Source organism: Apaloderma vittatum, unplaced genomic scaffold (assembly GCF_000703405.1).
Source record: "Apaloderma vittatum isolate BGI_N311 unplaced genomic scaffold, ASM70340v1 scaffold16496, whole genome shotgun sequence".
NCBI classification, from domain to species: domain Eukaryota; kingdom Metazoa; phylum Chordata; class Aves; order Trogoniformes; family Trogonidae; genus Apaloderma; species Apaloderma vittatum.
The window spans coordinates 12,393-36,712 of record NW_009722417.1 but is presented as its reverse complement, the minus strand read 5'-3'; the positions used below and the strand labels follow the sequence as shown (position 1 = coordinate 36,712).

The 24,320-nt window shown below is 51.3% G+C and overlaps 1 protein-coding gene across 1 annotated transcript in view; it reads right to left on the bottom strand.

The window, feature by feature from the left end:
• LTBP2 (latent transforming growth factor beta binding protein 2) overlaps positions 1 to 20,634 on the bottom strand; it is a gene marked incomplete at both ends in the record, with an annotated part of 35,407 nt that extends 14,773 nt beyond the window's left edge. The window contains 9 exons of the mRNA XM_009871778.1: positions 244 to 474; positions 1,275 to 1,439; positions 1,909 to 2,031; positions 5,858 to 5,932; positions 14,530 to 14,632; positions 16,179 to 16,447; positions 16,801 to 17,001; positions 18,561 to 18,731; positions 20,453 to 20,634. Coding sequence (XP_009870080.1) covers positions 244 to 474; positions 1,275 to 1,439; positions 1,909 to 2,031; positions 5,858 to 5,932; positions 14,530 to 14,632; positions 16,179 to 16,447; positions 16,801 to 17,001; positions 18,561 to 18,731; positions 20,453 to 20,634 — 1,520 coding nt within the window. The remainder of the gene's footprint in view (positions 1 to 243; positions 475 to 1,274; positions 1,440 to 1,908; positions 2,032 to 5,857; positions 5,933 to 14,529; positions 14,633 to 16,178; positions 16,448 to 16,800; positions 17,002 to 18,560; positions 18,732 to 20,452) is intronic.
• Positions 20,635 to 24,320: the final 3,686 nt, after the last annotated feature.

The following is a 24,320-nucleotide window of genomic DNA, read 5'->3' as shown; positions in this document are numbered from 1 at the left end:
CCAGCTGCAAAGATGTGGTCCCAGGAGCCTGAAACACTCAACCTCCTCTCCAAAGGCCTGAAGACATGGTGGTGTCTCATGTGCCAGGAACACCAGTAGTGCTGAAGAACACCTTGCATATTTATACACATGTAGAAAACCCTTATTAGCTAGAAGTCCATCCAGCATGGCAGTACCTGGGAACTTTCCCACCCTTGCTAGGTGCCCCAATGGAATGGCTTTAAGCAGTAGACCCCACACTACCCTCTCCTGCTGAGGCACCAGGGTGGGGAAATGCCTCCAGGAAGCTCCCACGCAGGCTGTCCTGCAGTTGCTGTCTCCTTGCTGCCCAGTCCAATGTCCAGTTGCTGCTCTCCCCTTGCTCTTCCAAGCTGAAGGGCAGTTCTTCTGCCTCTGCCTTCCTCATCATCAGGCGGATATCAGAGCTGGAGTAAGTGTAGCCGTGTCCTGCTGGACAGATCTCCTTGAAGGCTTCTGCAAGAGAAAATCAGATCAAAGCTTTAGAGGGCAGAGATTGGAAGGAAGAGGCTGGTACAGGCATCACCTGGCTTATCACACCCCGACATCATGGTGGGACAAGTGGAAGAATGAAGATGGACAGGCATGCAGGCACCTCTTTCTCCCATCCTATCATTTCCTGGAGATTTCAAAGGGTTAAATCCTGTAGAAAGACATCTGGGCTGCAGGAGGTGGATGCTTCAAGGAGAAGGTATCTGCTTATAGGGCAGAGTGGGTTTTCTAATTGGCACAGGCTGGTACTCTCAGACATCAAAACCTAAATCCCTTCCCTAGGTCAGTATTGCTAGGAAGAGATTATGCCACAGGAAGGTCCAAGCTGAGCAAGGGAGCAGATAAAAGTCAACCTTTGGTACCTTGGCATGGAGTGCTTCGCACATTACTCAAGATGCTCTGCACAAACCACCTGAAGATCTCAGTGCTTTCCTCTCCACTCTACCCCATGCTGAGACATGGTAAACTCATTCTCACTTGGCTTTCATCCTAGCAGATGTACGTGAGACTAAAAGACTGTCGAGCAAAGCCAGGCGCAGGTATGGCTGTTCTCTCCCTCTGGTACAGAGTGGTTTCCTATTAGGGATTTCTCTGCCTTCCCAGTATTATCCGGGTCTGCTTCCTGGGCTGCTGTACCCACATCATAAGCCAGCATTTGCACTGCTCAGCTCTGGGTCCTGCAGCTGTCTGTGTGTCAGTAAGTCCAGGCAAGCCCAAATTCCAGTCTAACTAGAGCAGGCAAAGCTGAAGCAGGCACGTCTCACCTGAGCCGGGCATGGGGCACTCCTCGCAGTTCTTCCCCCAGCCCTTGCCGACACGGCTGCAGCAGCAAATCTGCTGGGTGATGTGGTGGGAGAGGGGGAAGGAGCACACGCCTCCTGCTGCCGAGCGGTAACACAGCCCCTGCTCCATCGACACCGCTTTGTCCGCTAAAACACAATGGCAGGGTCAGTTCCCGAGGTAAAGCTCTATACTCTCAAAAAAGAGAAGAGGGCCCCCTCCAGCCTTTCTCAGCCTATACCTCCCAGCCTGTCCTGAGAAATTCTCTGCCCTCTCCCCAGAACAGTCCCCAGCCTTCAGCCATCAGGCCACGGCCCCAGCAGCACCAGCCTCCAGCAAATTCATCTCCCATGCAAACTCTCAACCCAGGAGGCTGAGTCCTCTGCTGCTGCACTGCAGCCACATCCTCTCCAGGCTCCACAGGGACCAGGAGATGTCCACGGAAAAGAACAATGCATGAAGGGAGCCTGAGGCACAGGGCCCCATCCTGCACACAAGCGCAGGACAGTGTAACTCAACTGCACTTGCAAGAGACACAAAGCACGCTGCAGCCTCCACTGAGCCGTAGGGTCCTGCTCAGGCCCTTTCCCAAACTGAGGGGTTCCCTGAAGCACTTACAGATGCAATGGCTACGGGATGGGTCCAGCATGGTGCCAGGTTTGCAGGTGCAGCGGAAGCTGCCGCGGGTGTTCACACACTCGGCATCTTTGCACAGGCCCTGAATCAAGCACTCGTTGATATCTGTGGACAGGAGAAGATGGTGAGATGTGAGGAAGCTGAGGGTGAACTAAAGCCCCTGCGCAGCACCTCCCATTCAGGTGCCATGGACCAAGTAAGTCTCAGCTGGTCTGGTGTCCGAGGCAGCCGAGCCAGTGAGCAGCACAGTGGGGACTTCTGCGGCAACAGCAGTCCCACATCTGTGGAGCAGAACTCGCTGCAGCTGCAGGGATGGCTCATGAATGACTGCTCCTCTTTGTGGTCCTCATGGAAAACAGATGTGGCCCCTATGGTGAGCCACCACAGCTGTAGCCATCACAGTTGCTGTTTGCAAGCTTTGACTGGTGGGTCCTGTATTTTCACCTAATTCCTGGTCCTGCTCATATGTAGCCACCATCTGCAGAGGATCCTTACTGGAAATCTCAGTGCCAGCCCACAGTAAGGCAGTGACTGAAACCCTTCAGAGGCAGGGGGGTGGTGGATCAAGTTGTGGCAGTGTCTTCTTCCAGAACAGGCTGAAAAAGCGGGAAGTTGCCAAGCTCAAGCCCTGCCTCTATCTCTGCCCCAGCACACATCAGGCACAGTCTTTGGGAAGAGAGCTGAGCGTATCCAAGGCGAACATCATCACACTCACCCATTTGGCCTGCAGTAAAGCCTTTCCTACAGCACCACACAGGAATGTATGAGCTAAACTGGAGAAGACAGGGATTGGCAAAAGGTGCATAAGGAGAAGCTGAGGGCTATTTTCAAGGTGGAGAATGAGGAAGAAGCCCTCCTCATGAATTATTGTAGCTTTATATCTTCACTAAAGAGCTTGGCCCAGAAAAGTTAGTGTGCAGATGAAATGCGCTGTGTCAGGAAGCATGAACATGCAGGAAGAGCTGGATGGGAGCACGGAGTGTCAGGAGTGGGATGAAGCTCAGCACCACCCCAGGACAAATCACAGGAATGTATACCACAAGCTAAGACATGGGAGCAGGCAGTGAGGGGGACCTGGCACACTCTCTGCTCACAGGACAGCTGTGAGATGCCAAGACCAAGAAATACCAACGTGATGCTAGGCAGCACTATGCTAAACACTTTCCAAAGACACAGGGCAGTCCCAGTGCCAGTGTACAAGGCACTGCTGGGACCTCAGATGCCCTGAGAGCACCCAGTAGTGCTCTAGAGACTGGCTCAAGGTGGAAGGGGTGCAGAGGCAGGCTGCTGGGACACTTGGAGGGACGGAATTACTGGAAGAGCCTGACTGAAAGCAGCCAGGCTCAGGAATGGCTTGCCCAGCACTACCTTATTCATCAGAGCTGAAGCGTCACTGCTTGGTGGAAGTCGGGGTGTCACACAGCCAGCTATGACAGCTGGAGTTCAGACTTCATAACCTGAGAGGTCCTCCCCAGCCCTGTGCTCTTAAACTGCCCTGTTCACCCCACCAGCTGCCCCATACATGGTTGAGATGCACAAGGGCCATGAAGACCAGGCAATGATGTTCAGTCAATTGGAAGTACCAATGCTACAAGTACATGCAGCAGGCCAGGGAGGAGTAGGATTTGGCTGCATAATGTAATGGTCTCCTACTCTGTACCAAGCACAAGACAGAGTTCATGAGAACAACCAGTGGCCCAAATGTGCTGAGAACTCCACTCAGAGAAGAGGCTTGGACTCTCCGGAGGAGCCTCAGGGTTCCTCCCTGTCACTCCCCGGCATGGTTGAAGCACCGTGTCATTTCAGCACACCAACTGGATGAAGTGTTTGGCCTCCACATAAACAAAGGGATTGAAGGGATTAGAGTGATGAGAGCATAAAACAAACAAGCACCAAGGGCTGAGCTTTATGAGCTTAATTTAAAAGAGAGCTACAACCCAGTCTCAGTCCAACCCCCTCAATTCCACTGGCAGCAGAGGACACACCCACAGTGGAAATCACCACAGGGAACAAAACCAGGCCATGCACTCCTACCCCCTGCAGCATGGCAGGGATGGAGCTTGCCCACAAGAAGAGTCCTCAGGGGCCACAAAACAAGATCCATACACTGTCTCAGATGTTTCTTCCCACCCCACACAAGCCTGCTAATGCTCCTCAGAAATAGCCATGCTGGGTCAGGCTGTCTCTGGTGGGAAGGTGCAGGCTCATTTACTCTGGTGCTTGATGAACACAAAGGACCTGAGTCAGCAACAGACACCAAGGATAGAGGGGCACCAAGGTGCTGGTATGTGCCCTGTGCAGTGACCACAGCTCCCTACCTCCAACACAATCTTTGCCTCATGTCTAGCAACCACATTATCCCTTCCAGTGCCATTATTCTCAGCAGCACTGGGAGGTTCCCTGGCTGGGTCTTCCAGGCATTCTCAACTCAGACTCACTGCAGCCTTGTTCCTGTTCAATGGGATGCAGCAAGGAAAGGAAAGGAGATCTTGCAGATACAAGGTATTTGTTCCTCTTCTGAAAGGCACCAGATACAGTCCTTTCTGTCTATATACAGAACAGAGGAAAGTGGGCTTCTGCCAGGGCTCTCACCCAGTCACTCATATGTGCTTCGATGACAGCCTGCAAAGCCACAGCTCAGCTCCTCTCCTACAATTCCCTCAGGAACCATCAGTCCTTGTCTAGTCCCTTGGCTTCCCTTCTACCTGGGCTGGAAAGAGAAGGCCCTAGGTAGTCTCTCCCACAGTCTATTGGCCAAACCCTGAACTCTGAAGCAAGGTGCTGGGCTTCCCGACACACGTCCTGCTGCAACAACAGAGATGGGAAAAGCACCTTGAGGCAACAGAGTGTCTGCAGAATAGTATTTCTCCAGCTCAGCTCACAAATGAGCATGCAGAGGCACAAATCTCGGGTTCATGCTTCTTCCTGTGCAAAAACATCTTCCTAGACAACTCCACATTGCCATCTTCCTCTGCTCCTCTGACCCTCTCCCTCTTTCAGAGCGGATGCAAGTCCAGAGCAGGTGCTGCAGGTCTCTGCTTACTGACATGAGTTCCTCCAGCTGCTCTGCAACTCCAACTCTCATTTGATGTCTCTGGGTAGCTCCTCGTGCTCATAGCACTGTCTATGGCTGTATGAGGGATGAGATCTGAGCACCAAGGAAAATAGAAGCTGTTGTGCTGTTGAAAGTTCTCCCTCAGGACAACATGGGGAGGTTGAATCATTAATTAAGTAAGTATGGTGGAAAGTCCCAACTAAAAGACATGAGTCATTGGATTGCCAGCCCTAGGTTTTCATGGCTGGGGCCCAAGTTCCCCGCTGCATCTTCGAGATGACACCTCTCAGCTTATCATGAATCATGAGAAGGGAACCATAAAATTCCAATTCAGTTGGAGCATGGAAAAACACAAGCACTGTGTGTCCAAGGGATGCCAAATAAACATGAACGAGAGAGGAAAGTGGAGAGACGGTGCCTTCCTCATATTGAGGATGAAGGACCATGGGACTGAGGAACGGCAGGCAAGGCAGCCTGGCAACACAGACAAGTGATGTGTTCAGAACAGAAGGAATCACTTTTATGGTACTCCCCTACCTGTAAATGAACAAATGAACAAGCTGACAGCCTCAAGTGTTTTCAGGCAAGAGAATTTGCTTCAGACTACAGGGGAAGTGTTTTTATACTCACACTTAGCAGAGCAGCAACACAGATCCTTAATGGGTCAGTAGGACTTAACAGGTGAGTTTTCTTGTGCTGGCCCAACTACACACTGACTATGCTTATCACCTGAGTCATGTTACCTCGTTTTCCCTCATTCTTGATGAAAGCACAGAGATTTTTATAAGTCACGTTCTTTGTAGATCTATATCAGGAAGTTAAATAGTTGTATCTAGAGTTAGATAATTGAGAGAGATGTGAAATCAGCATCCTTACCTTGGCAGTGGCTCCGGTTCAGTCTCTTGTATCCCTGGGGACATTCCACCTGCCCATTCTCAATGACAGGGTGTGCTGGGAAGAAAGTAAACAGTGGGACATATCAGCAGCAGAACCGGCCAAAAGTGTCCTACCTACTCTCTGCCCTCTTCATGGAGGAGAAAGGGTCCCTAGGTCTGCCTTGGATGGGTCTCTGGTGATTTTCAGGGCAGAAGGAAAGGTGGAAACAGCCACATTCCCCAAGCAGTGTCTTCTGCTGATTGGCAGGTGCCAGCCTCGTGACCCAGAGGTGCTGCCTGTGCTTTATACCTATGACTGTGTCACCTTGGCTCCTCCCAGGCCAGCTTGGGTAGCCAGGTGGCACATGACAAGGTGGACCAGAGTAAACGAATGACAGAGGTCCTTGGAAAAATGCTGAAATAAAAGCCCAGGGCCTGTTTATTACATTTTCCCCTTTTGACTGCATGTGATTTCCTGCCCCGATCACTCTCATCAAAGGAATTTTCAAATTTATGGTTAAAATAGTTTCGTTGGTTTCAAAATAATCTGCACAATTAAATCTCTCCAAATCTTTCAAAGGGAAGCAAGATGTGGCCCATAAATTCCAAGGAGATCAAAATTAGGCACTGTTTTATAGAACAAGAGAAAGGGAATCCAGGAGGTGATGGGTTGGGAAGTGACTAAGCACAGGGTGGGGTAGAAAGAAGGGTGCTTTGCCTGAGGATGGGATTTTCCCAGGGTGGGGTTTCTTTTTAATTCTCTAGACCATAAGCTTGGAAACAAGAAGTGCATATAACAGCTAAGTGACTGTCCAGCCCTATTCCCACCACTCAAATTCCTCCTGCCTGGCATCAGCATCTCACACTCTGACATCATATATGGAAAGCTCTCCATGGCAAAAGCCATACTGAGGATCTGTCCAGTTCCTAGCATTGCAGCTTTTGAGAACCAGGGACATACTGAGACCATCCTTGTGGCAGAAGATGATCAGAAAGAGCCCGCAAAACTTAAGAACACAAACAAGTGCACTGGGGGCAGAGAACAGGGATGTCCATAACTCTTCGTCCTGAACAGTTAGACCCTACAGTGCAGTTCAAAGCCACTAGAGGACACTTCTCAAAAGGCAAAAGTTAGGGGCTAGTCTCCTAGGATAAAGGCATTTGGGAAATAAAAAACAGGACAACAAGTCATTCACCAGCCTGCACCAGGAAGGAAAAGAGAAAGCCTGGTTTCCCCAGGTATATTAAATGAAGTTACAAAGTTTTCCAGGTGCAGAGAGATTGTCAGCGACTGCAGGAATGACTAAGACAAAAATCTATTCACTCCCTTCAACAGTGCCATCATGAACTGTAAGCAGAAGGTGCATACAAATATCTGGATGTTAGGGGTGAGAGGATTGCTGGGAATACTAGGAACCACTGGATACCTTTCCAACCCTCTCAGAAGAGCAAAACAATCTCTGGCTGATGGGCTCCAGGCTCATTGCCCCAGTGGGATTCCAGGTCCTCCCACACCACAGCCTGTAGGCTCAGGCCTGCCAACAGGAAGCTTGATGCTTGGAAGCATCTGTCAGCCTCAGCACGATGTGGTAACAGATGCTCAAATGAAGCAGCGTCATGAAGTGCGAGCCCTTCGATGGGGAGCCAGGCATGCCAGAGATCAAACAGCAATGACATGTGTCAGAGCCTTGTCCCCTCTCTAAAAAGCTTTTGTGGAGAAACAGATCCTGCATCATCCCTCTGCCAGATGCTGCTGGAGAGAGGGCAAGGCAGAAAATCTAGTGATGGGGAGTGAGCATGTAGGTCTTGTGCCACCTCAGCACTTGTATGCCTCCAGTAAGCAGAAACCTGCTGCTTGTTACTGCAGCAAATGACTTGTGAGGTTGTAATGAAAAGTCTTAATTTTGCAGAGAAATCCACATTCCCTAGAAAGAATAAATGTAATGTAATGTGAGCAGATCTTTCTGTACCAAGAGGAACCAAGACAGTTTCTGAAGTAGTGGATGGAGGCTGCTCTCTTTCTGCCAGGACCTGGCTGCAAGGGAAGACAGTGTGAGGCTGCAGGAGGATGTAAGCTATTAACTCTCGGCTTTGTACTTGGTTACTCAAGCAGAGGATCATTTCCTTCCACAAGCTCTGATGTTGCCAAACTACAGCAAAGATGGCCAAAACCCCCTGAGAAACCAGCCTAGGACACCTGAGTCTCCTGCAAAAAGAGCTGCATCCAGCCCTTTCTCATGCACCTGGCAGAACTGGGAGACTGGCTTTGGAGTCTATTCCTCTGGAATCTAGCAAAGGGAAAAAGCCGATCTGATGACTGGTGAGGGCAGAAATCTGTCAGCATCCACAGTTGGAGGGGTCCTGGCCTCCTGTCTGTCTGTCTGTCTACATTCTCTGTAGGAAAGATTCTCCCAGAGCCTGAGGCTGGGGATGGAGCAGCTGAGTTGCATCTGTTAGGCAGAGGGATTTCAGGCTTGCCAAAGGCAGAGAGCTCTGGCTCCTGATTCAAGGGTGTGATTTCAGAGTCTCACCTCCTGGGCACTTCAGCCCGACGGGCGTGCTGTTTCAAAGCAATGTGCTCACCAGGTACCTGCACACCGGGACTCCTCAGCTCTCCTCAGCACTCCTTCCAGTTCTGCTTCATCCCACCACCTGTGCTGCCTTCTGCAAGCTCTGCAGGCCCCTGGCATCCCCAGAGGGGCTGGGCTCACGCAAAGGAGCACAAGTGCAATAAGAGACACAGAAAGGAGGTAAGCGTGAGGCAGCCACAGCCCAGGACTCCTACCAGCACCTTTGTTCCCAGCTAGAACAATACTCAAGCAGAGCAGAATAAGAAGGGAAATGAATGCACAGAAATTGGGCAGAGGGATTTTGCAGCCTAGAAGGATGAGCTTTAAGCAGCTCTGCTAGCTTTACATCACTTCCCAGGAGAAGAGGCTTTACGAAGGCCCTGGCTCCCCAAATATTGTCTGAAGAGTGGATGAAGAAGCTCTGGCTGATGGTGAAGTTGAAAGAAATAATTTCTAGTGGTAGTAGCCACAAGGGTCTGGGCAAGGCAAGGTTTGTGACGTGACGTAATAAATTGCATCAGGCCAGCCAATATCATTCTTTTAAAAGAGGAATAAGCAAGCTTGTGGTCAGATGAGAAGAGGAGATGCCTGGCTGCTGAAAGCTAGCCTATTTATTTCAACTCTTGCCATTTATCATACAAAAGGTATTATCTCTCTGAGAAACCCTGCTTTGCTGAACTCCTTTGCCACTTTCAGGACTCACAGATATTTCTGGAGACCCTAGGCAAGATCCACAGAAGTAGCCCCACCATGGCTGGACCCCAGGCACCTCCCCATGCCTGCAGTGGCCACCGAGCATGCAGTCAGGAGGGTGGCTGTGGTGCCCCTGCTTGCTTTAGGTTTTTCAGCATATGGGAGATGAAAGAAATTAGAGTGCATGGTCTTATAGTGTCTCAGGTGGTGGTGGGGGGGGGTGTGGACCCAGTCAAACCTCAGCCTGGTTTAGTGTAAAGCAGAGAAAATCATCCTCCACTGCAGAGAAGACCCCAGCTGCTGAACTCACTAGCAGAAGAGCAGAGCAACTCGAATCCCACAGCAATCTCTAGAGAGATGTATTGGAGATACCAGACTAAGAAGTAGGCAGTGCTGTGGCTGATAAGCTGAGCTCCCAGGCAGAATGGACAAGAGGGAAAGGACACAAATCCTTTGGTCCAGATCTGCCATGACTGCTCTCCGCTCCTCTGGGTGGTCTGTGGTAGGCAGGGTCCAGCAAGACTTTATCCAATGCCCCAACAAAGGCTGTGGTAGCAGGGGTGGGGAGGGCATGGACCAGTGCTGATGTGTCAAAACTAAGGTCTCTGCTCTACTCAAGGTCAATAAAGATCTTCAAAGTGAAAAAAAGATGTTTGAAGGAAAAAATTACTCTGGTAATTACTGTCAGCCTTTGGAGTTGTTTCAACAGAAAGTACCTCATTCTGCTGCCACAGTGGATTCAGCTGGGATAAGATACCTCTGTAGCTAAAAAATCCCACTTCTGCAACACTGTGCTGCCGTGTGGTGAGACCACTATGCTGCACATGAATAATAGGTAAAACGCTGCAGAAAAAGGCAGTCCTGAAAACACTGCACTTCCTCAGCGTTGTGCACAACCTTGCAGAAGTTTCAACTTCTTTCTCCACTTTGAGCCTTTCTTTACTGTCCAGGACAGGCTCACCGTGGCACACAGAGTAGGAGTGGCAGAACCAGCCCTCTCCATAGTCTTCTTCTCCTGTTTCCAGAGGTTTTATTTTCCCGTATCCTTCCCAATTTGCTTGCAACAAGAGCAGACCAGAGTGTTGATTTTCAGTAGGCTTCCTGTGGCCATTTCAGTGCCTGCAGGCCCAGCACAGGGGAGTGTGTGGCTTGTGGAGCCGCTTGGCGTTTCTGATGATGATGGCTCCATGGGTGAGCTGCCACCCCTCTCACAGTGGGAGGTCTGTTTCGGGAGTGTTGCCGACGCCAAGCCAGACATTACAAGATCCAACTTTCCAGTGAAATTCAGACTTTTCTCTAGCACAAAAAAAACTTGAAAAAACATGGGGAGTGGGAATAAACGCAAAACAATAGCCTTCAAAGACTTGTTTCTTAATGCAGTTAAAACCCATAGGCAGGAGGAGCGAAAACACCCCAGGAAGATCTGCGGTGAGCACAGCCGGTGGGTGTGCAGACCAGCCCACACTCCTGCTGACTGCAGCTGGAAATAAAGGACAAGGGGCACTGAAAATCCAGGACTTGGAAGACGCAGGTTTACTGCTGCACCCAGAAAGTCCCCCAAACCCACATAGAAGGGTGAGACTTGTAGCTCCTGGGCAGCACCAGAGATGGTGTCCATCACCAGTACAGGCTTCTCCTGGAGCACTGCTGGTCACGGAGCAGCGTGGTCTCGGTGAGAGTGAGAAATTGGAAGAGTAGGGTTTGATCCCCTCTGGGCAGAACTCTCTGCTGCCAGTTTCTTTTATCCCCACATGCTTGAGGAGAGCCAAGGCTTCATGGAAACCAGTGTCCAAATCCATACCCACTCCGGGGTCTGTATCAACCTGCAGCTTGGTTGTTGGTTTTAGTTTCCATGGACCATCTCTTGACCTTGTTCCAGGATGTTTTACTCCACAGACCACTCTGTGCTCCCAAAATATGGTCTGGCAGGCAAGCAGAAGTAGTTCTGCCCGGCAGTGCGCCTGCTAATAGCTACCAGCCCCATATCCTGAGCTTGCCATGGGACAGAACATTGCTTCAGCACAGCATCCTCACTAGCACTGCTCAAATACCCTGTCAGACCTTGGGCTTCCTCTCAGTCATGTCGAAATATCTCTACTTCAGATGCATCCTCAGCTTCCAATTCCCTTTTCCCATTATCAGTCTTCTCCAGTTTTACCTTCCAGCTCCCATATGCTCCCACCTCTCTGTTCTAGACATTCAGCGTGTGCTCCACCGACTCCTCCAAGTACTAAAGACCTGAAGGTCATTGGATTTCTCCATCTGATTTATCCTATACTGCAGTACAGCACATTTCATCCAGCCATCTCCAGCTGGAGCTGAAGGAGCGCAGCCACAGGACAGCATGCAGCTGTCCTGCCACTCTTCAGGGCCCTGCTTCTGCCTCACTTCTTTCTTTTGTGGGTTGGGTGCCAGCCTTTGCTCCAACAGCTCATAAAGCAACCTCTTGGCTCAGCCCCTTTTCACAGGGCTGTCTCTGACACACACTGGGGGTGTCGCCTTCAGCTCTCCCTTACACAAGCAACAGCAAACTCCCAGGGATTTCTACCATAGCCTGCTTGAATATCCATCTCTGTGTCCACTTCTCTGAAGGACCTAACAATATGCACCCTACTAGGAGCAAACCAGACAGCTAAAAGCCTGAGCGGAGCCTAAGGAAAGCTCTAAAAGTAATGTAACACTCACTGCGGAGTCCTGGCCAGGTCAACCCCACCCCTACCTTAACTCTGAAAGCAGCCTTTAACACCGTCTCCTTAGGATGCAGACAAAGCATTCAAATGTCTCAGCTTTTGTGATGCTGGGCAAAACACAAAAAAGAGCAGGGATTTCTTATAGCAGGTTCACTCGGGCAGATGCCTGCCTCTGATTCTTCTTCTTCTCTGATGTCTTTCCACACACAAACATGTACCAAACATGAAAGCTGCAGTCGATGGAGACATCCGGACGTATCCAGACTCTACTAACAATCAGTGTCTCGGGCAGACAGTCAATCCAAACAAGTTCTCCATTTGTCTAGCTCTTGCCTGGCTGGACTTCTGTACATTTGTAAGTGTTTACACTGAACTAGCTTCTGCCATTTCTGTCTCTGGTTGCTGGAATTAAATTCCCAGCGCTGTCAAGTCTGCTTTGGTGCACGCCTCCCTGGGACACACCAGCACAAGGAGAAGTTCTCTCTGAAGACCACAGTGCCAAGAAGAAAGCTGGAAACGTGCACTGGACGTGTTATCTCTATGCACGAGACAACAGGTCACAGCCCAGTGACTTTGAGCAAGCACAGCACAGGCCAGCACGAGCAGGAGACAGAAGGAATGTAAGTGTGGGATGTAGTCTACAGGCAGGAATGATGTGGAGCAACGCCTTCATATTGGACAGGCATGAACTAGGGAGCCCTGGAAGACAAGGCACAGGGCAATGAAAGGTCACAGTGCTCGATGGCTCCATTCAAGCAGTAAGGTTATAGAGAAAGGACTGTTTCCCTGGCTCCATTCTGGGGTGAGATCTCTCATGAGTGAAGACAGCACACCAGAAAATAGCATGCTAGCCGTCTGGGCTTCTCATTCCACAACAGCCAGGCTCTCTTAGGCTGCCTCCATCCAGTGTCTGCCTTACAACACCCTTCACTTGCACTGTGTGGTCTCCTGCATGTGGGGCTGGTTACAGGGCAGTCAATCAGAGGTAGCCAAAGGAGGAAGATACTTGCACACGATTAAAGAGGATAGCCTGAATTCCTGCCAAAATCAACAAGAGCCATTTGGTATCCACAGGGGAACTTCATTGTCCACAGCCAGAGGGACTGAAAACAGAATTTTCTTGTGGCACAGGAAGATGGAAGACCCACAGGGATACATTTTTCATATCCCCATGGAATTAATCTGAAAAAAAGCCAGAGAAGCATCTGTCTCCTCAATGAAGACCAGCAGTGACAACCTCCCTCAAGCTTCAGCTGCTGCTGGGACAGAGGGCATGTGCTGAGCCATGGACCTGCTGCCAGCCAAGTGACATTTCCTCAGTGCATTTGCTCTTCTGGCTGGGTGACTGCAAGGAGCACATGGGAGTATTTCCTGCCTGTTGTTATGTCTTGGAAGCCTGTGATCAGAGATATTTTGAAGCCTGAAGATCTAAGTCCAGCAGAGCAAATCACTGCTGCAGCTCCAGCCACTGAGTGACACCTAGCACTCTGGCATGGTGAAACTGAAAGGAGTTGCAGAGATTCTGCAGCCCTCTGCAGCCTAACTGAAGTGTTAGGCGGCCCCCCTGCTTCCTAATGGGGGGATCACAGAGCAACAGGGTAACGGGGAGACTGCTGTGGGATGGGAAGGAGAAAGCCGTGACAGGGGATAAAGAGGAGAGGGCTGAGACCGGTGTGGGACATTTTCTTGTTTGTGACCCTGCAGTCACCCCCAAACTGCATGTGCCCAAGGTTCCCTTGGGGGTAACACACAGATGAGGGCAGGCAAGCAGCAGCATGGACCAGAGCCACAGCAAAGCCATGCAGATTGGGAAGATGACAGCAATCAGAGCTCCCCAGATCTGCACTGGGTTCCAGGATGCTGACAGCCTCGTCTGTGATTGCAAGGAATTTGGCTCCAGCAGCCCTACCCCTGGCTGAGGAGGAATGGAACCAAGGGAGGACAGACAATGAGATGCAAACAACTCTTGGGAACATGCATGTGAGAAAGCCAGATAGGCTCCGGGCAGAGCTAGAAGGCACCAACATCACCCTTGCTTGTACAAAATACCTCTGCTGTCATCAGAGGTCAAAGCTTCCTGGACCACGGGGTCTGTTTAATTTAGTCCTTCCACCCAGTGAAAGCATGTGAACAAGCAGTCTAGCAGGCAGGGGGGAGGTGAGCAGCCCCCTGCCCACCCTGCCTTGGATGTGTGCACCTTGCCCTCCTCGGCCCTGGCTGCTGGAGCCACTGTGCCCAGAGGCTTCCTCTCCTGAGCCAGGAGTCCTTCAGCACAGCCTCTCCACCACAGTATGGGATGGGGTGACAGCACAAAGGGGCCGTGCCCATCATGGAGCACTCTGAGTGAAGCAGACAAGGAATCCCCATCTCCTGCTGGATCAGTTCGTCCAGCTCCCAAGCACAGCAGAAACAGAGCTGGACGTCTGTGCCCCTGGAAGAGACCCCGGGTGTGCTCATGCCAATTGTTTGATGTAGTGTTATTTCCAGAGCCTCTGCCAAGCCCGTGTTGGGCCCAAAGCAAGCCCGTAACTCTATAGGGCCAAGTCTTCAGGCTCCTCTACCGATTTAGTACTGCAGCTCCTAAAACCATGGCCGCTCACAGGGCACCTGTGGCTCCGCTCCATGGTGCCTCCTCAGTTGAGTGAGGCAGCCCGACTATTTCTGCTTGCTGAGGGTGCTGGCCATCCCTCATGCCTCTCCCAGGCGGCAGCAGTACTCACCTGGCCGGGGAGGGCAGGCCAAACACCTGTCCACACCCCAGAAGAGCCCCACGCTGCCACAGCAGTCCTCCAGCTTGGTCAGCCCTGGCAAGGGGTTGGTGCACTGTGGGGAGAGGACCAGAGGATCAGGCTGCTGCAGGATGGGGAGTGGACACGCACCCATGCACTGCAGGCAGCTGATGCGGTGGCAGCAGAGTGAGCATGGGGGACAACAGTTTGGGATCAGAGGTTGGCACAGCCTTCTTGGCACAGCTCCCCACTGGGATGTGGCAGGACCTGGGATGCAGTTTAAGACAGTAAACAGTTGTGCAGACAGAAAAATATGAGACTCCCTTGACTGCACCCCTCAGAGGGTAAGGGGACATCAAACAGAACAGGAGATCAGAGATGGCATCACCTGGCAAAGCCCCGGGACCAGCCCCGTGCCTGGCTGATTAGCCAGTGCAATGGGTGCACCATTCTTGCCCGGCAGGGAGCTTGTGGTCAAGCACTTTCTTCTGCTTAACGAGTCTCTCTCTCCCGCTCTCCTCGCCCTCCCCAGCAAGGCCCTCTGGATTACAGGCTTCCCCGCTAAAACCGGGCTTTTTTGGGCCGGGCCCCCGGCCAGGCGTCCGTGCCGGCCTGCCCAGCCCTCGCATGCCGATCGGCTCAGCTGCGGCCGAGTGGGGAGAGGCAAGTGCTCTCAGCCAAGCTCCTCACCCTCTCCAGGACATGGCATCACCTCGGCTGGGTGAGGCATGAGCACAGCGAGGGTACTCCCACCCCAAGCATCTCCCACTGCCTTTCTGGGCATCCAGGAGCATCTCTACGCATCATCTGCTCCCAGGGCTGGAGAGCTGCTGTCTGCCACAGAGGAGCAGGGCTTTTCCAGCCCTTTTCATTTATTTTTCGCACTAGGGAATGGCTGAGAATGTATCCCACTAGAAACAGCTTGGACAGGAGTGACTGAAGGATGGGAACCAGGAGCAGCACCCCAGAAAGGGCTAGGGAGCAGTGGGGAGGGGGCTGAGTCCCAGGCTGTCCAGCCAGGGTTCTCACTGAGCACTAGCTGGTCCAGGCAAGCTCACAGGTGTTCCTGTGGGTGCCAAAAACCTCCAGTGCTTTTCCAGTGACGCAAGGGAAACATATGGAGAAAGACAAAATAAGAAATTATGATGACTATGGGACAGGGGTAAGAAAGCCCCTCACGTGTGTTTGCTTCCCAAGCCCCAGTCAAGCTGCCCAGGAAGGCGTCATTCCATGGAAATCAGACTTTCATTTATCGTCTGAGAGGGAAAGGAATTTTCCTATGTTTTATACGTTTCCTACAATAATCGCATAGCGTGGCTGTAAATGTTGCTATAAATAGGGCACCCTTTCTAAACGAGACTGTGTGTGAAAGCCATCAAGTCTGGGCTGTGCTGCCTCAGGGCACAGCGTGGTCAGGGCAAGGCAGTGAGGTCTCCCTGTTGGGCCAAAACAAGGGATTTTCTTCTCAAGTACTAACATGTTGCTACCCGTGCCCACGGCACCTGGCAGATGCCCATGGTCATACTGAACAGATTCACACAATAAAAGCCACCCTCCCTGTCCCATAAGCCAGCGCACCCATACCACTCAACAAGAGACGCATCTACGCCCAGTCCAACGCTTGACAGGTGACCCCTTACCTGCCCATGCAGAGCCTCCCGAAAGCACCTCCCCAGCAGCCCCGGGGCTCTCTGTTGTTGCTGGTTGCTCTCTGTGGCAACCCTGTTGCCGTTCCCATGAGCATAGGTGTACCAGGGCACGGCGGCCAGCTGAGGCACCAGGATAGCCTCCACGCTGTTCTCCTCTGACACCTCTGCGTCACCCCGCACTCTGGCCACTTGGTGAATCTGCACGGTGGCTTCTGGAGGGTGATTGATGTGGACATTCACCAGTGAAGGGTTTAGGGAAGCTGGAAGATGAGTTTATATCACAGCTGTGACAATTTGGCAACAATTTGGCACCCGAAGAACATCTTGTCATCAACAAAGTCACAAGGGAGAAGAGTAGAATGACCCCACCAGGAAATCTAGAGGAAGATTGCATCTAAGAGCAAATACTTCTCTGGCCCCAAAATAGGACACACCTACAAAAAACTTTCTCCAGCAACCTGACCCCTCCAGAAACTAGGGAAACCTTTCTCACAGCCTGGTCTGAAAAGTCAAGCATAAGGAGGTAGTGGCCTCCTTGAGCCTGTTAACAAATATCTGAGAAGCACCCAAGAAGGAGGAAAATGCAGAGTCTGGAGCTGCCAGCCACGCTCACCCAGCTGGTTGGACAAGGGTAGGGTGTAGGTGGAGTGCTTCGTGGAGCCGCTGGATGGGGTCTTTGAAGCTCTCCCTCCTTGCTTCTTTTCCAGAGAGGGAGCTGGCAGGTGGCAAAACTTCCCTGTGGAGTTGGAAGGGCACCAGCACTCGTCCCGGCCCACGCAACGCCCTCCGTTGAGGCAGGGGATCTGGCAGAAGTCTGCAAGGCAAAGAGAGGTCTGCTTAGCAAAGAAACTGAGACACTACCTCTGGCCGAGGGGTGGCTGGGGGAGGCAAGGCAACTGGATCCCTAGCCCCATGGTGCCCAAGGACCCAGGCACAGCAGTGGGGTCAGCACTTGCAGCCTGGAGACAGCCTGGAGTTCCTGCTGTGCATCACCATCTTCCCAAGCTCTACTCACGACTGGAGTCATGGGCTGAAGATGATGAACCCTCCCTTGGGCTCTGGGGCCAGGTACAGCCTGAGGCACCTATGCCCTGCAGGGCAGCCCCCCAGGGCCAAGGTGGTGTTGCTGGCGCAGCAGGATCCCTCAGAGTGGGGCAGGAGCTACAGCAGCCACATGTAGCCAAGTCAGTACAATTCCACCTCTTCTGCATTGCCCCCTCCCCACTTGGCAGGGCTTTTACTCTCAGCCCAGACAGCAACTCAGCAGGGATGGGAGAGGCTGAAGAGAATGGGCAGAGAGCCACATTCTCAGAGCCTGTCTCCTGGCCAGCCCTGGCCCTGCCAGCAGCTCAAGTGGGAGAAGTGTGGAGCGGGACAAAAGAACCAGGAGTAATTCGTCTGCACAGGCTTGGAAAAAGCATCTACAAATGAAACCGACGTCCCATCTTTTCTGGCCTCATCACATCTTCAGAGCAACCAAGAGCATCTCTCAATGTGAGCAACACTGAGGCAAGGCACAAGGTTCCCTGGCAGATGGTCCTGACCGATTTCAGTGTGAGATGAGACACTGCTGATGCACGTCCCTGGATGGCTCGTCAGGTTCATCCCAGGGGATGAGATCCCACCCTGTTCCAAGTTCATTTGCTCAAGCCCAGCAACCAGTTTTTTTGGGGAGCAGACCCATATTTGGACGGGGATCTAGGCAGAAATTCCCACGAATTCCATTATCAGTTAGTGTCCACAACAGCCAGACTTCGCACTCTGCACTAGAAGAATTTGAGAGTTACAGAGGCTTTCAGAGTTGGTGGGCTGTTCCCACCAACTGGCTCCAAGAGGATGTGCCTAACCCACCGTTGGGTATCGCAGTGACCTGATGAGCAATCCCAGCAGCACTAAAAGGCGAGCAGAGGTTTCAGCAGCCCTGTTTATAAGAACAGCTTGCAACATGCAGCCAGCTCTCCTGGCTGCCACGTGAGTGAAAGGAGAGAACAGGAGGAAATTAGGTGATGAAAGTCAGCCCCAAGACTGGATGCCAATGAAAGCAGTGAGCTGGCTCTGAGAAGGAAGCTGTGGTGAGGCTTGGCTGCAGGCCTGACTCAAAGACACGCATCCCCTCTACCTGGGGTGGGATGGAAACAAAAGTTGCCTGCCCAGGAAAGAGAGCAATGAGGCAAGGTCTGTCTTCCTTCCCTGGGGACAGAGACAAAGTAAGCCCAAAAGATCCCAGGAGACATCTTCCAATGCACTGAGAGAGGCCATCTCCTCCCACCTCTATAGCAGCCCAAGCCCTCAGTCCACAGAGTCAGGCAAAGCAGCAGGAGGAGAGTGGTGGAGGAGGCAAGAAGGTGGGCTGGGGGTCCTGGGCGTGCTCACAGATGCGGAAGCCAGATTTGGGATCGTGGTCGTGCCCTCCTTGGCTATAGAGAGTGGTGGTGTCTCCTTTCTCGCAGCTGTTGTAGCAGCGCCCGCTCCGGCACGTCTGTTTGCAGATGGTGGGTGTGAAGACAATTTTTATCTTTCTAATCTTCTCTGTCAGGTTAGCCCCTATGAAAGAAAAGGATAATGCTAAGTGGAAGGAGCATCTTCAGGCCAGGGGGCCAGTAATTGGCAGCTCAAGCTCCAAAGCATTCCCAAAGCAAGAAGGGATCTGTGTCCCTCCCCAGGGCAGTGTCTCTCTTTGCCCCTGGCTCCCTCCAGCATCAGTAAGGGTTTGTCAACACATGAAAAATGGTGAGCAGCACGCTCTGCCTGCCAAGCTGGCGTGGCATAACTCCATGTAAACGGACACACATGCATTAACTCCAGTACAAAGGGTGTTTTTCTGCTTTAGACAATATCCCTTCTCCAGCCACGTCAGCCCCCAGGAGGCCGGCTGCCCTTAAACCACTGTAGGGCTTCTCACATGAACAGCCACACTGGCATCCATCAAAGAGAGTACGAGGGCTTGCGAAAACCAATGTCACCCTACAAGTGTTCCCTGACCTCCTGCAGTTACCTGTGATCCCCCTCCTGGTCCCTCACCATCATCACAATAGATGCTGGGGGAAATCGCACTCAGAGCTCTCAGGGGCTTGCAGAAAATGGACAACAGGCAGAACTACTGTGTAACTAGGATGCAGGTGGCTCAAGAGCAGAGCCCATCAATCACGCCCACCTACAGAGCTGTTCCTGAGGGTGGCCCCCTTGCTGTGCTCAAGCCCCACTCTGCTCGTTTCAATCCCCATTTTGAGATTACAGCTTCAGACTCACAGCCCTACTCATAACGGCTGAGATACAGGAACCCCTTGGGGAATGACGGCTTTCAGAGGGACACAAGCTGCGGAAGACAACTTGCACCTGTCCAGGCTACGGAGGCATTCAGGCTCGGCAACTGCACATCCCAGCAGCCTGGCCAGACCCTTGCTCATGCCGGAAGGCACCAAGGGGACAGCCAAAGGGAAAAATTAGATGCTGGTTGCACAATTTGACCTTGAGTGGTGCTCGAACAGAGGAAGAAGCTGGGAGACACTGTTCCTACATAACACAGGAAAGCCTCATTCAGAGCAGTGTTGGTGCTGTGTTCTGCTCCCCTTGACTTTCCTTTTCCAGTCTCAGTGTCCCTGGACCTGTAGGCTTTATGTCTCTCTGAACCACAATCCTAACCCTAATTCTTAATGAATCTAGGAGTTCAAGCTGATGTCCTTAAGTGTCCCAAACAACAAAGGTGTGGATGGAGCAATGTTGATGCTGTGCCGTGCTGCCCTTGGCTTGCCTTCTCCAGCCCCAGTGCCCCTGGACATGTAGGCTGTATGGTTCCCTGGACCGTAACCCTAACCAAAACCTTAATTCTTAACGAACCTAGGGGTTCAGGCTGACACATCTATGGGCACAGGGGGCCCAAATGAGAAAGGTGTGGATGGAGCAATGTTGGTTCTGTGCTCCCCTCAGCATCTCTTTTCCAGCACAATAAACTACATTTGTGGCTTACATTTTTTTTTTTTTTTTTTTTAATAAAAAGATGCAGCATCTGTACATTTCCCTTCCAGAACCACCAACCATTTCTCAGGAGTGATTCAGGACATCAGGGACATGATGGAGACAAGTAAAACCAAACAAAATCTCTTCCTTCATCAAGCTCAGCAAGGCCCATGGTCACCTTCTCTTTCCACTCCATCCAGGAGCTCAGTCCTGGGAGTTCGGGGTTTCTCATGTTTCTCACACCATTGCCCTTCCCCATGACAACCCACCACAGAGCCCCAAAAGAGTGATCGCCCTTCCGGCCTTACCCTTTGCAGACAAAGTGTGCTCCTGGGAAACCACATGTGGCCCGGAGCTCCTCTGCTCATGTCCGTTTCCATTCGGGAGTGCATTTGAGGTGAGCTGGCCATTGCTGGCTGGGTAGCGCCTGACAGTCCGTGATGACCCTGTGTGCTGGGAGGTGACAGAAGAGCCAATTTTGCTCTGACTCCTGTGGAAGAGAAAATGTGAACCAATAGTCCTCATGAGTAACTGCCATGACCCACAGTGCCTGTCCACCAGGATACCTTGTGGCAACCTTCACTGCTGAGCTGCCTGACCCACCGCCTACCTACAGAGTTCTGCCTGCCTGAGCTAGGTCTCACTCATCATCTGCTTTCGGTCATCACGATGGCACCACTTCAGTCTGTTCTGAGCCTGCCAGGGCACAGTATTCGCCAAGATGTTCACCCTGCACTGTCACATAACCTTGCCCCGCTACAGGGATGTCCCAGCTGCCTTGAAGAACCTCTGCCCGCCCATCACACTCAAGTGCTGCTTTATGCCCCACTACATCTCTCCCCTAACAAACACAAGGAGCTCTAAATACATGTGTTCTTACGGTGAGAGTTTTCTCAGGCCCTGTCTTCCCAGCCCCAAATGAGCACTAAAAGAGTCAAAAGAGAAGCCAGGACAAGCAAATAAACAATCTTGGCCCATGAGCGTCACAAACAAGAGAAAATGACCAAGAACTTACGCCTGTAAGTGCAGCTACAACTTTCTGCAGTAACAACATCTGTGGCTTTTGGTGTTTTCTGGGGACTAAGCATGGAGAAACCATTCAGCTCACAAGCTCGCACTTCTTACACTCTTTTGTAAAGCCATCTAGACTGCTTGGCAGAGCTTATTGCATTAAACTAGCAAAAATGGCCATCTTGCTCTTCTGCACTTTCTCCCGTTCCCTTTTACTAACTAGCAGCACTAAGCCTCCTAGAGGGTGCTCCGTGTTTACCAGCAAATGTCTCCCTCATTCCTGCCTGCACAACCTGCAAGGAAAAAGGCTTTAATATACCAGGGGCCAAAATAGATTGGCTGCCCATATGCCCCTTCTGTTTCTTTGAAAGTCATGGAATGTGTTGGGCTGGAAGGGACCTTTAAAGGTGACCTAGTTCAACCCCGTCTGCAGTGAGCACGGACATCTTTAACTAGATCAGGTTGCTCAGAGCCCCATCAAGCCTGACCTTGAATGTCTCCAGGGATGGGGCCTCCACCATCTCTCTGGGCAACCCATGCCAGTGTTTCATCACCCTCATAGTAAAGGACTTCTTAATATCTAACCTAAATCTACCCTGCCACAGTTTAAAACCATTGCCCCTCATCCTGTCAATACACACCCTTGCAGACAGTCCCTCCCCAGCTTTCTTGTAGGGTCCCTTGAAGTACTGGAAGGCCACTATAAGGTCTCCTCACAGCCTTCTCTTCTCCAGGATGAAAAACCTCAGCTCTCTCAGCCTGTCCTCGTAGGAGAGGTGGTCCAGTTTTTGTGACCTTCCTTTGGCCCTCCAACAGATCGCCATCCTTGTGTTGAGGGCTTCAGGGCTGGACACAGCTCTCCACGTGAGGTCTCATCAGAGTGGAGGGGCAGAATCACCTCTCTCAATCTGCTGGTCATGCTTCTTTTGATGCAGCTGGCCTTCTGGGCTGCAAACATGCACTATTAGCTCATGTCTAGCTTTTCACCCACCGCTACCACCAAGTCCTTTTCCGCAGGGCTGCTCTCTGTCATATCATCCCCCAGTCTGTATTGATAATGCGAATTGCCCTGAAGCAGGTGCAGGACCTTGCACTTGGCCTTGCTGTACCTCATGATGTTCACATGGACCTACTTTTCCAGCTTGTCCAGGTCCCTCTGGAGAACATCCCATCCCTCTGGCATATTGGACGCACCACTCAGCTTGGCGTCATCTGCAAAGTTGTTGAGGGTGCACTTAGTCCCACTGTCTATGTCATTGATGAAGATATTGAAGAGGACTGGTCCCAGCATAGATCCCTGAGGGACCCCACCCATTACACATCTCCCTCTGGTCATCGAGCCACTGACCACTACTCTCTGGGTGCAACCAATCCAGCCAATTCCTTATCCACTGAACAGTCCCATCCATCAAATCCTTATGTCTCCAACTCAGAGAGAATCATGTTGTGGGGGACTCTGTCAAAGGCCTTGCAGAAGTCCAGATAGATGACATCCATTGCTCTTCCCTTGTCCATTGATGTTGTCACATCAGGACAGGACTTGCCAGGCAGGACTTGTCCTTTGCGAAGCCATGCTGGCTGTCTCAAATCATGTCCCTGTCCTCCATGTGCCTTAGCAGAGCCTCTGGGCGATCTGTTCCATGATCGTCCCAGGCACAGAGGTGAGGCTGACAGGTCAGTAGTTTCCAGGGTCTTCCTTTCTACCCTTTTTAAAGATGGGTGTACTGTTTCCCTTCTTCCAGTCACCAGGGACTTTACCTGACTGCCATGATTTTTTAAATATCATGAAGGGTGACCTGGCAACTACACCAACCAATTCTCTCTGGGCTCTGGGATGCATCTCATCAGGTCCTATAGACTTGTGTATGTTCAGGTTCCTCAGGTGATCATGAACCTTTTCTTCACTTGCAGTGGGAAGGACTTTGTCCCATTGGCCTCCTTCTTGTGGTCCTTCAACTCAGGAGGTATCAGGAGAGAGACTGCCAGGAAAGACTGAGGTAAAAAGGTATTGAGAATGTCAGCCTTCTTGCTTGTCGTTACTAGCTTTCTGTTTGTGCTCATCAGCGGGAATATGCTTTCTTTAATCTTCATTTTCTGGTTGACATACCTGTAGAAGTCCTTCTTGTTATTCTTTGCATTCCTTGTCAAACTTAGCCTCAGCCATATCCCTGATGAGCTCACTTGCACTGGTGACCATCAGGTCCAGTATTGCATCCCCTCAGGCAGTGGTGTCTATCTCCTGCCTTAGGAAGTTATTGTCAAGGCACTCCAATAGTCTCCTAGACTGCCTACAGCTCATTACGTTACTTTTCCAGCAGATGTCAGGGTGGCCGAAATTGCCCAGCAGGATGAGAGCCTACAAGCGCGATGCCTCCTGTAGTTGCAGTAAGAATGCTTTGTAAGTAGGCTCCCTTTGATCGAGTGGCCTGTAGTAGAAAACAACCACAAGGTTCCCCTTGTTGCCTCAGTCAACAATTTCTACCCATAAGCTTGCAACTTGTTCTTGGTTATTCTTTAGCGATATCTCTTCATACTCAATCAATTGTTCTAACATAAAGGGCGACACTTCCACTTCTCCTTCCTCACCTGTATCTTCTAAACAGCCTGTAGCCATTGATAACCACACTCCAGCCACAGGATTCATCCCACCAAGTCTCCGCAATCATAGAATGTTAGGGGTTGGAAGGGACCTTGAAAGCTCATCTAGTCCAACCCCCCTGCTAGAGCAGGATCCCCTAGGGCAGGCCACACAGGAACACATGCTGGCAGGTTTTGAAAGTCTCCAGAGGAGACTTCACAACCTCTCTGAGCAGCCTGTTCCAGTGCTCCATCAACCTCACAGCAAAGAAATTTTTCTTCACGTTGAGATGGAACTTCCTATGTCCTAATTTAAATCCATTATTCCTTGTTCTATTACTGGGTACCACTGAGAAGAGATTGTCTCCTTTAATGTCTCTTTAACAGTCTCTTTTAATGGCTCTTGGGCTACAAGTTGCAGTTTCCTTTCTACCTACATGGAAGACCAGAAACAGGTAATAGTCAGACAATCTTATCAAGCTAGGAACTTTACTAGCGATGTCCTTAACCCATGCTCCAGAGAAACAGTAGACTTCCCTACAAGTATGATCTACCCCGGATATTGTACCCTCTGTTCCACTCATAAGG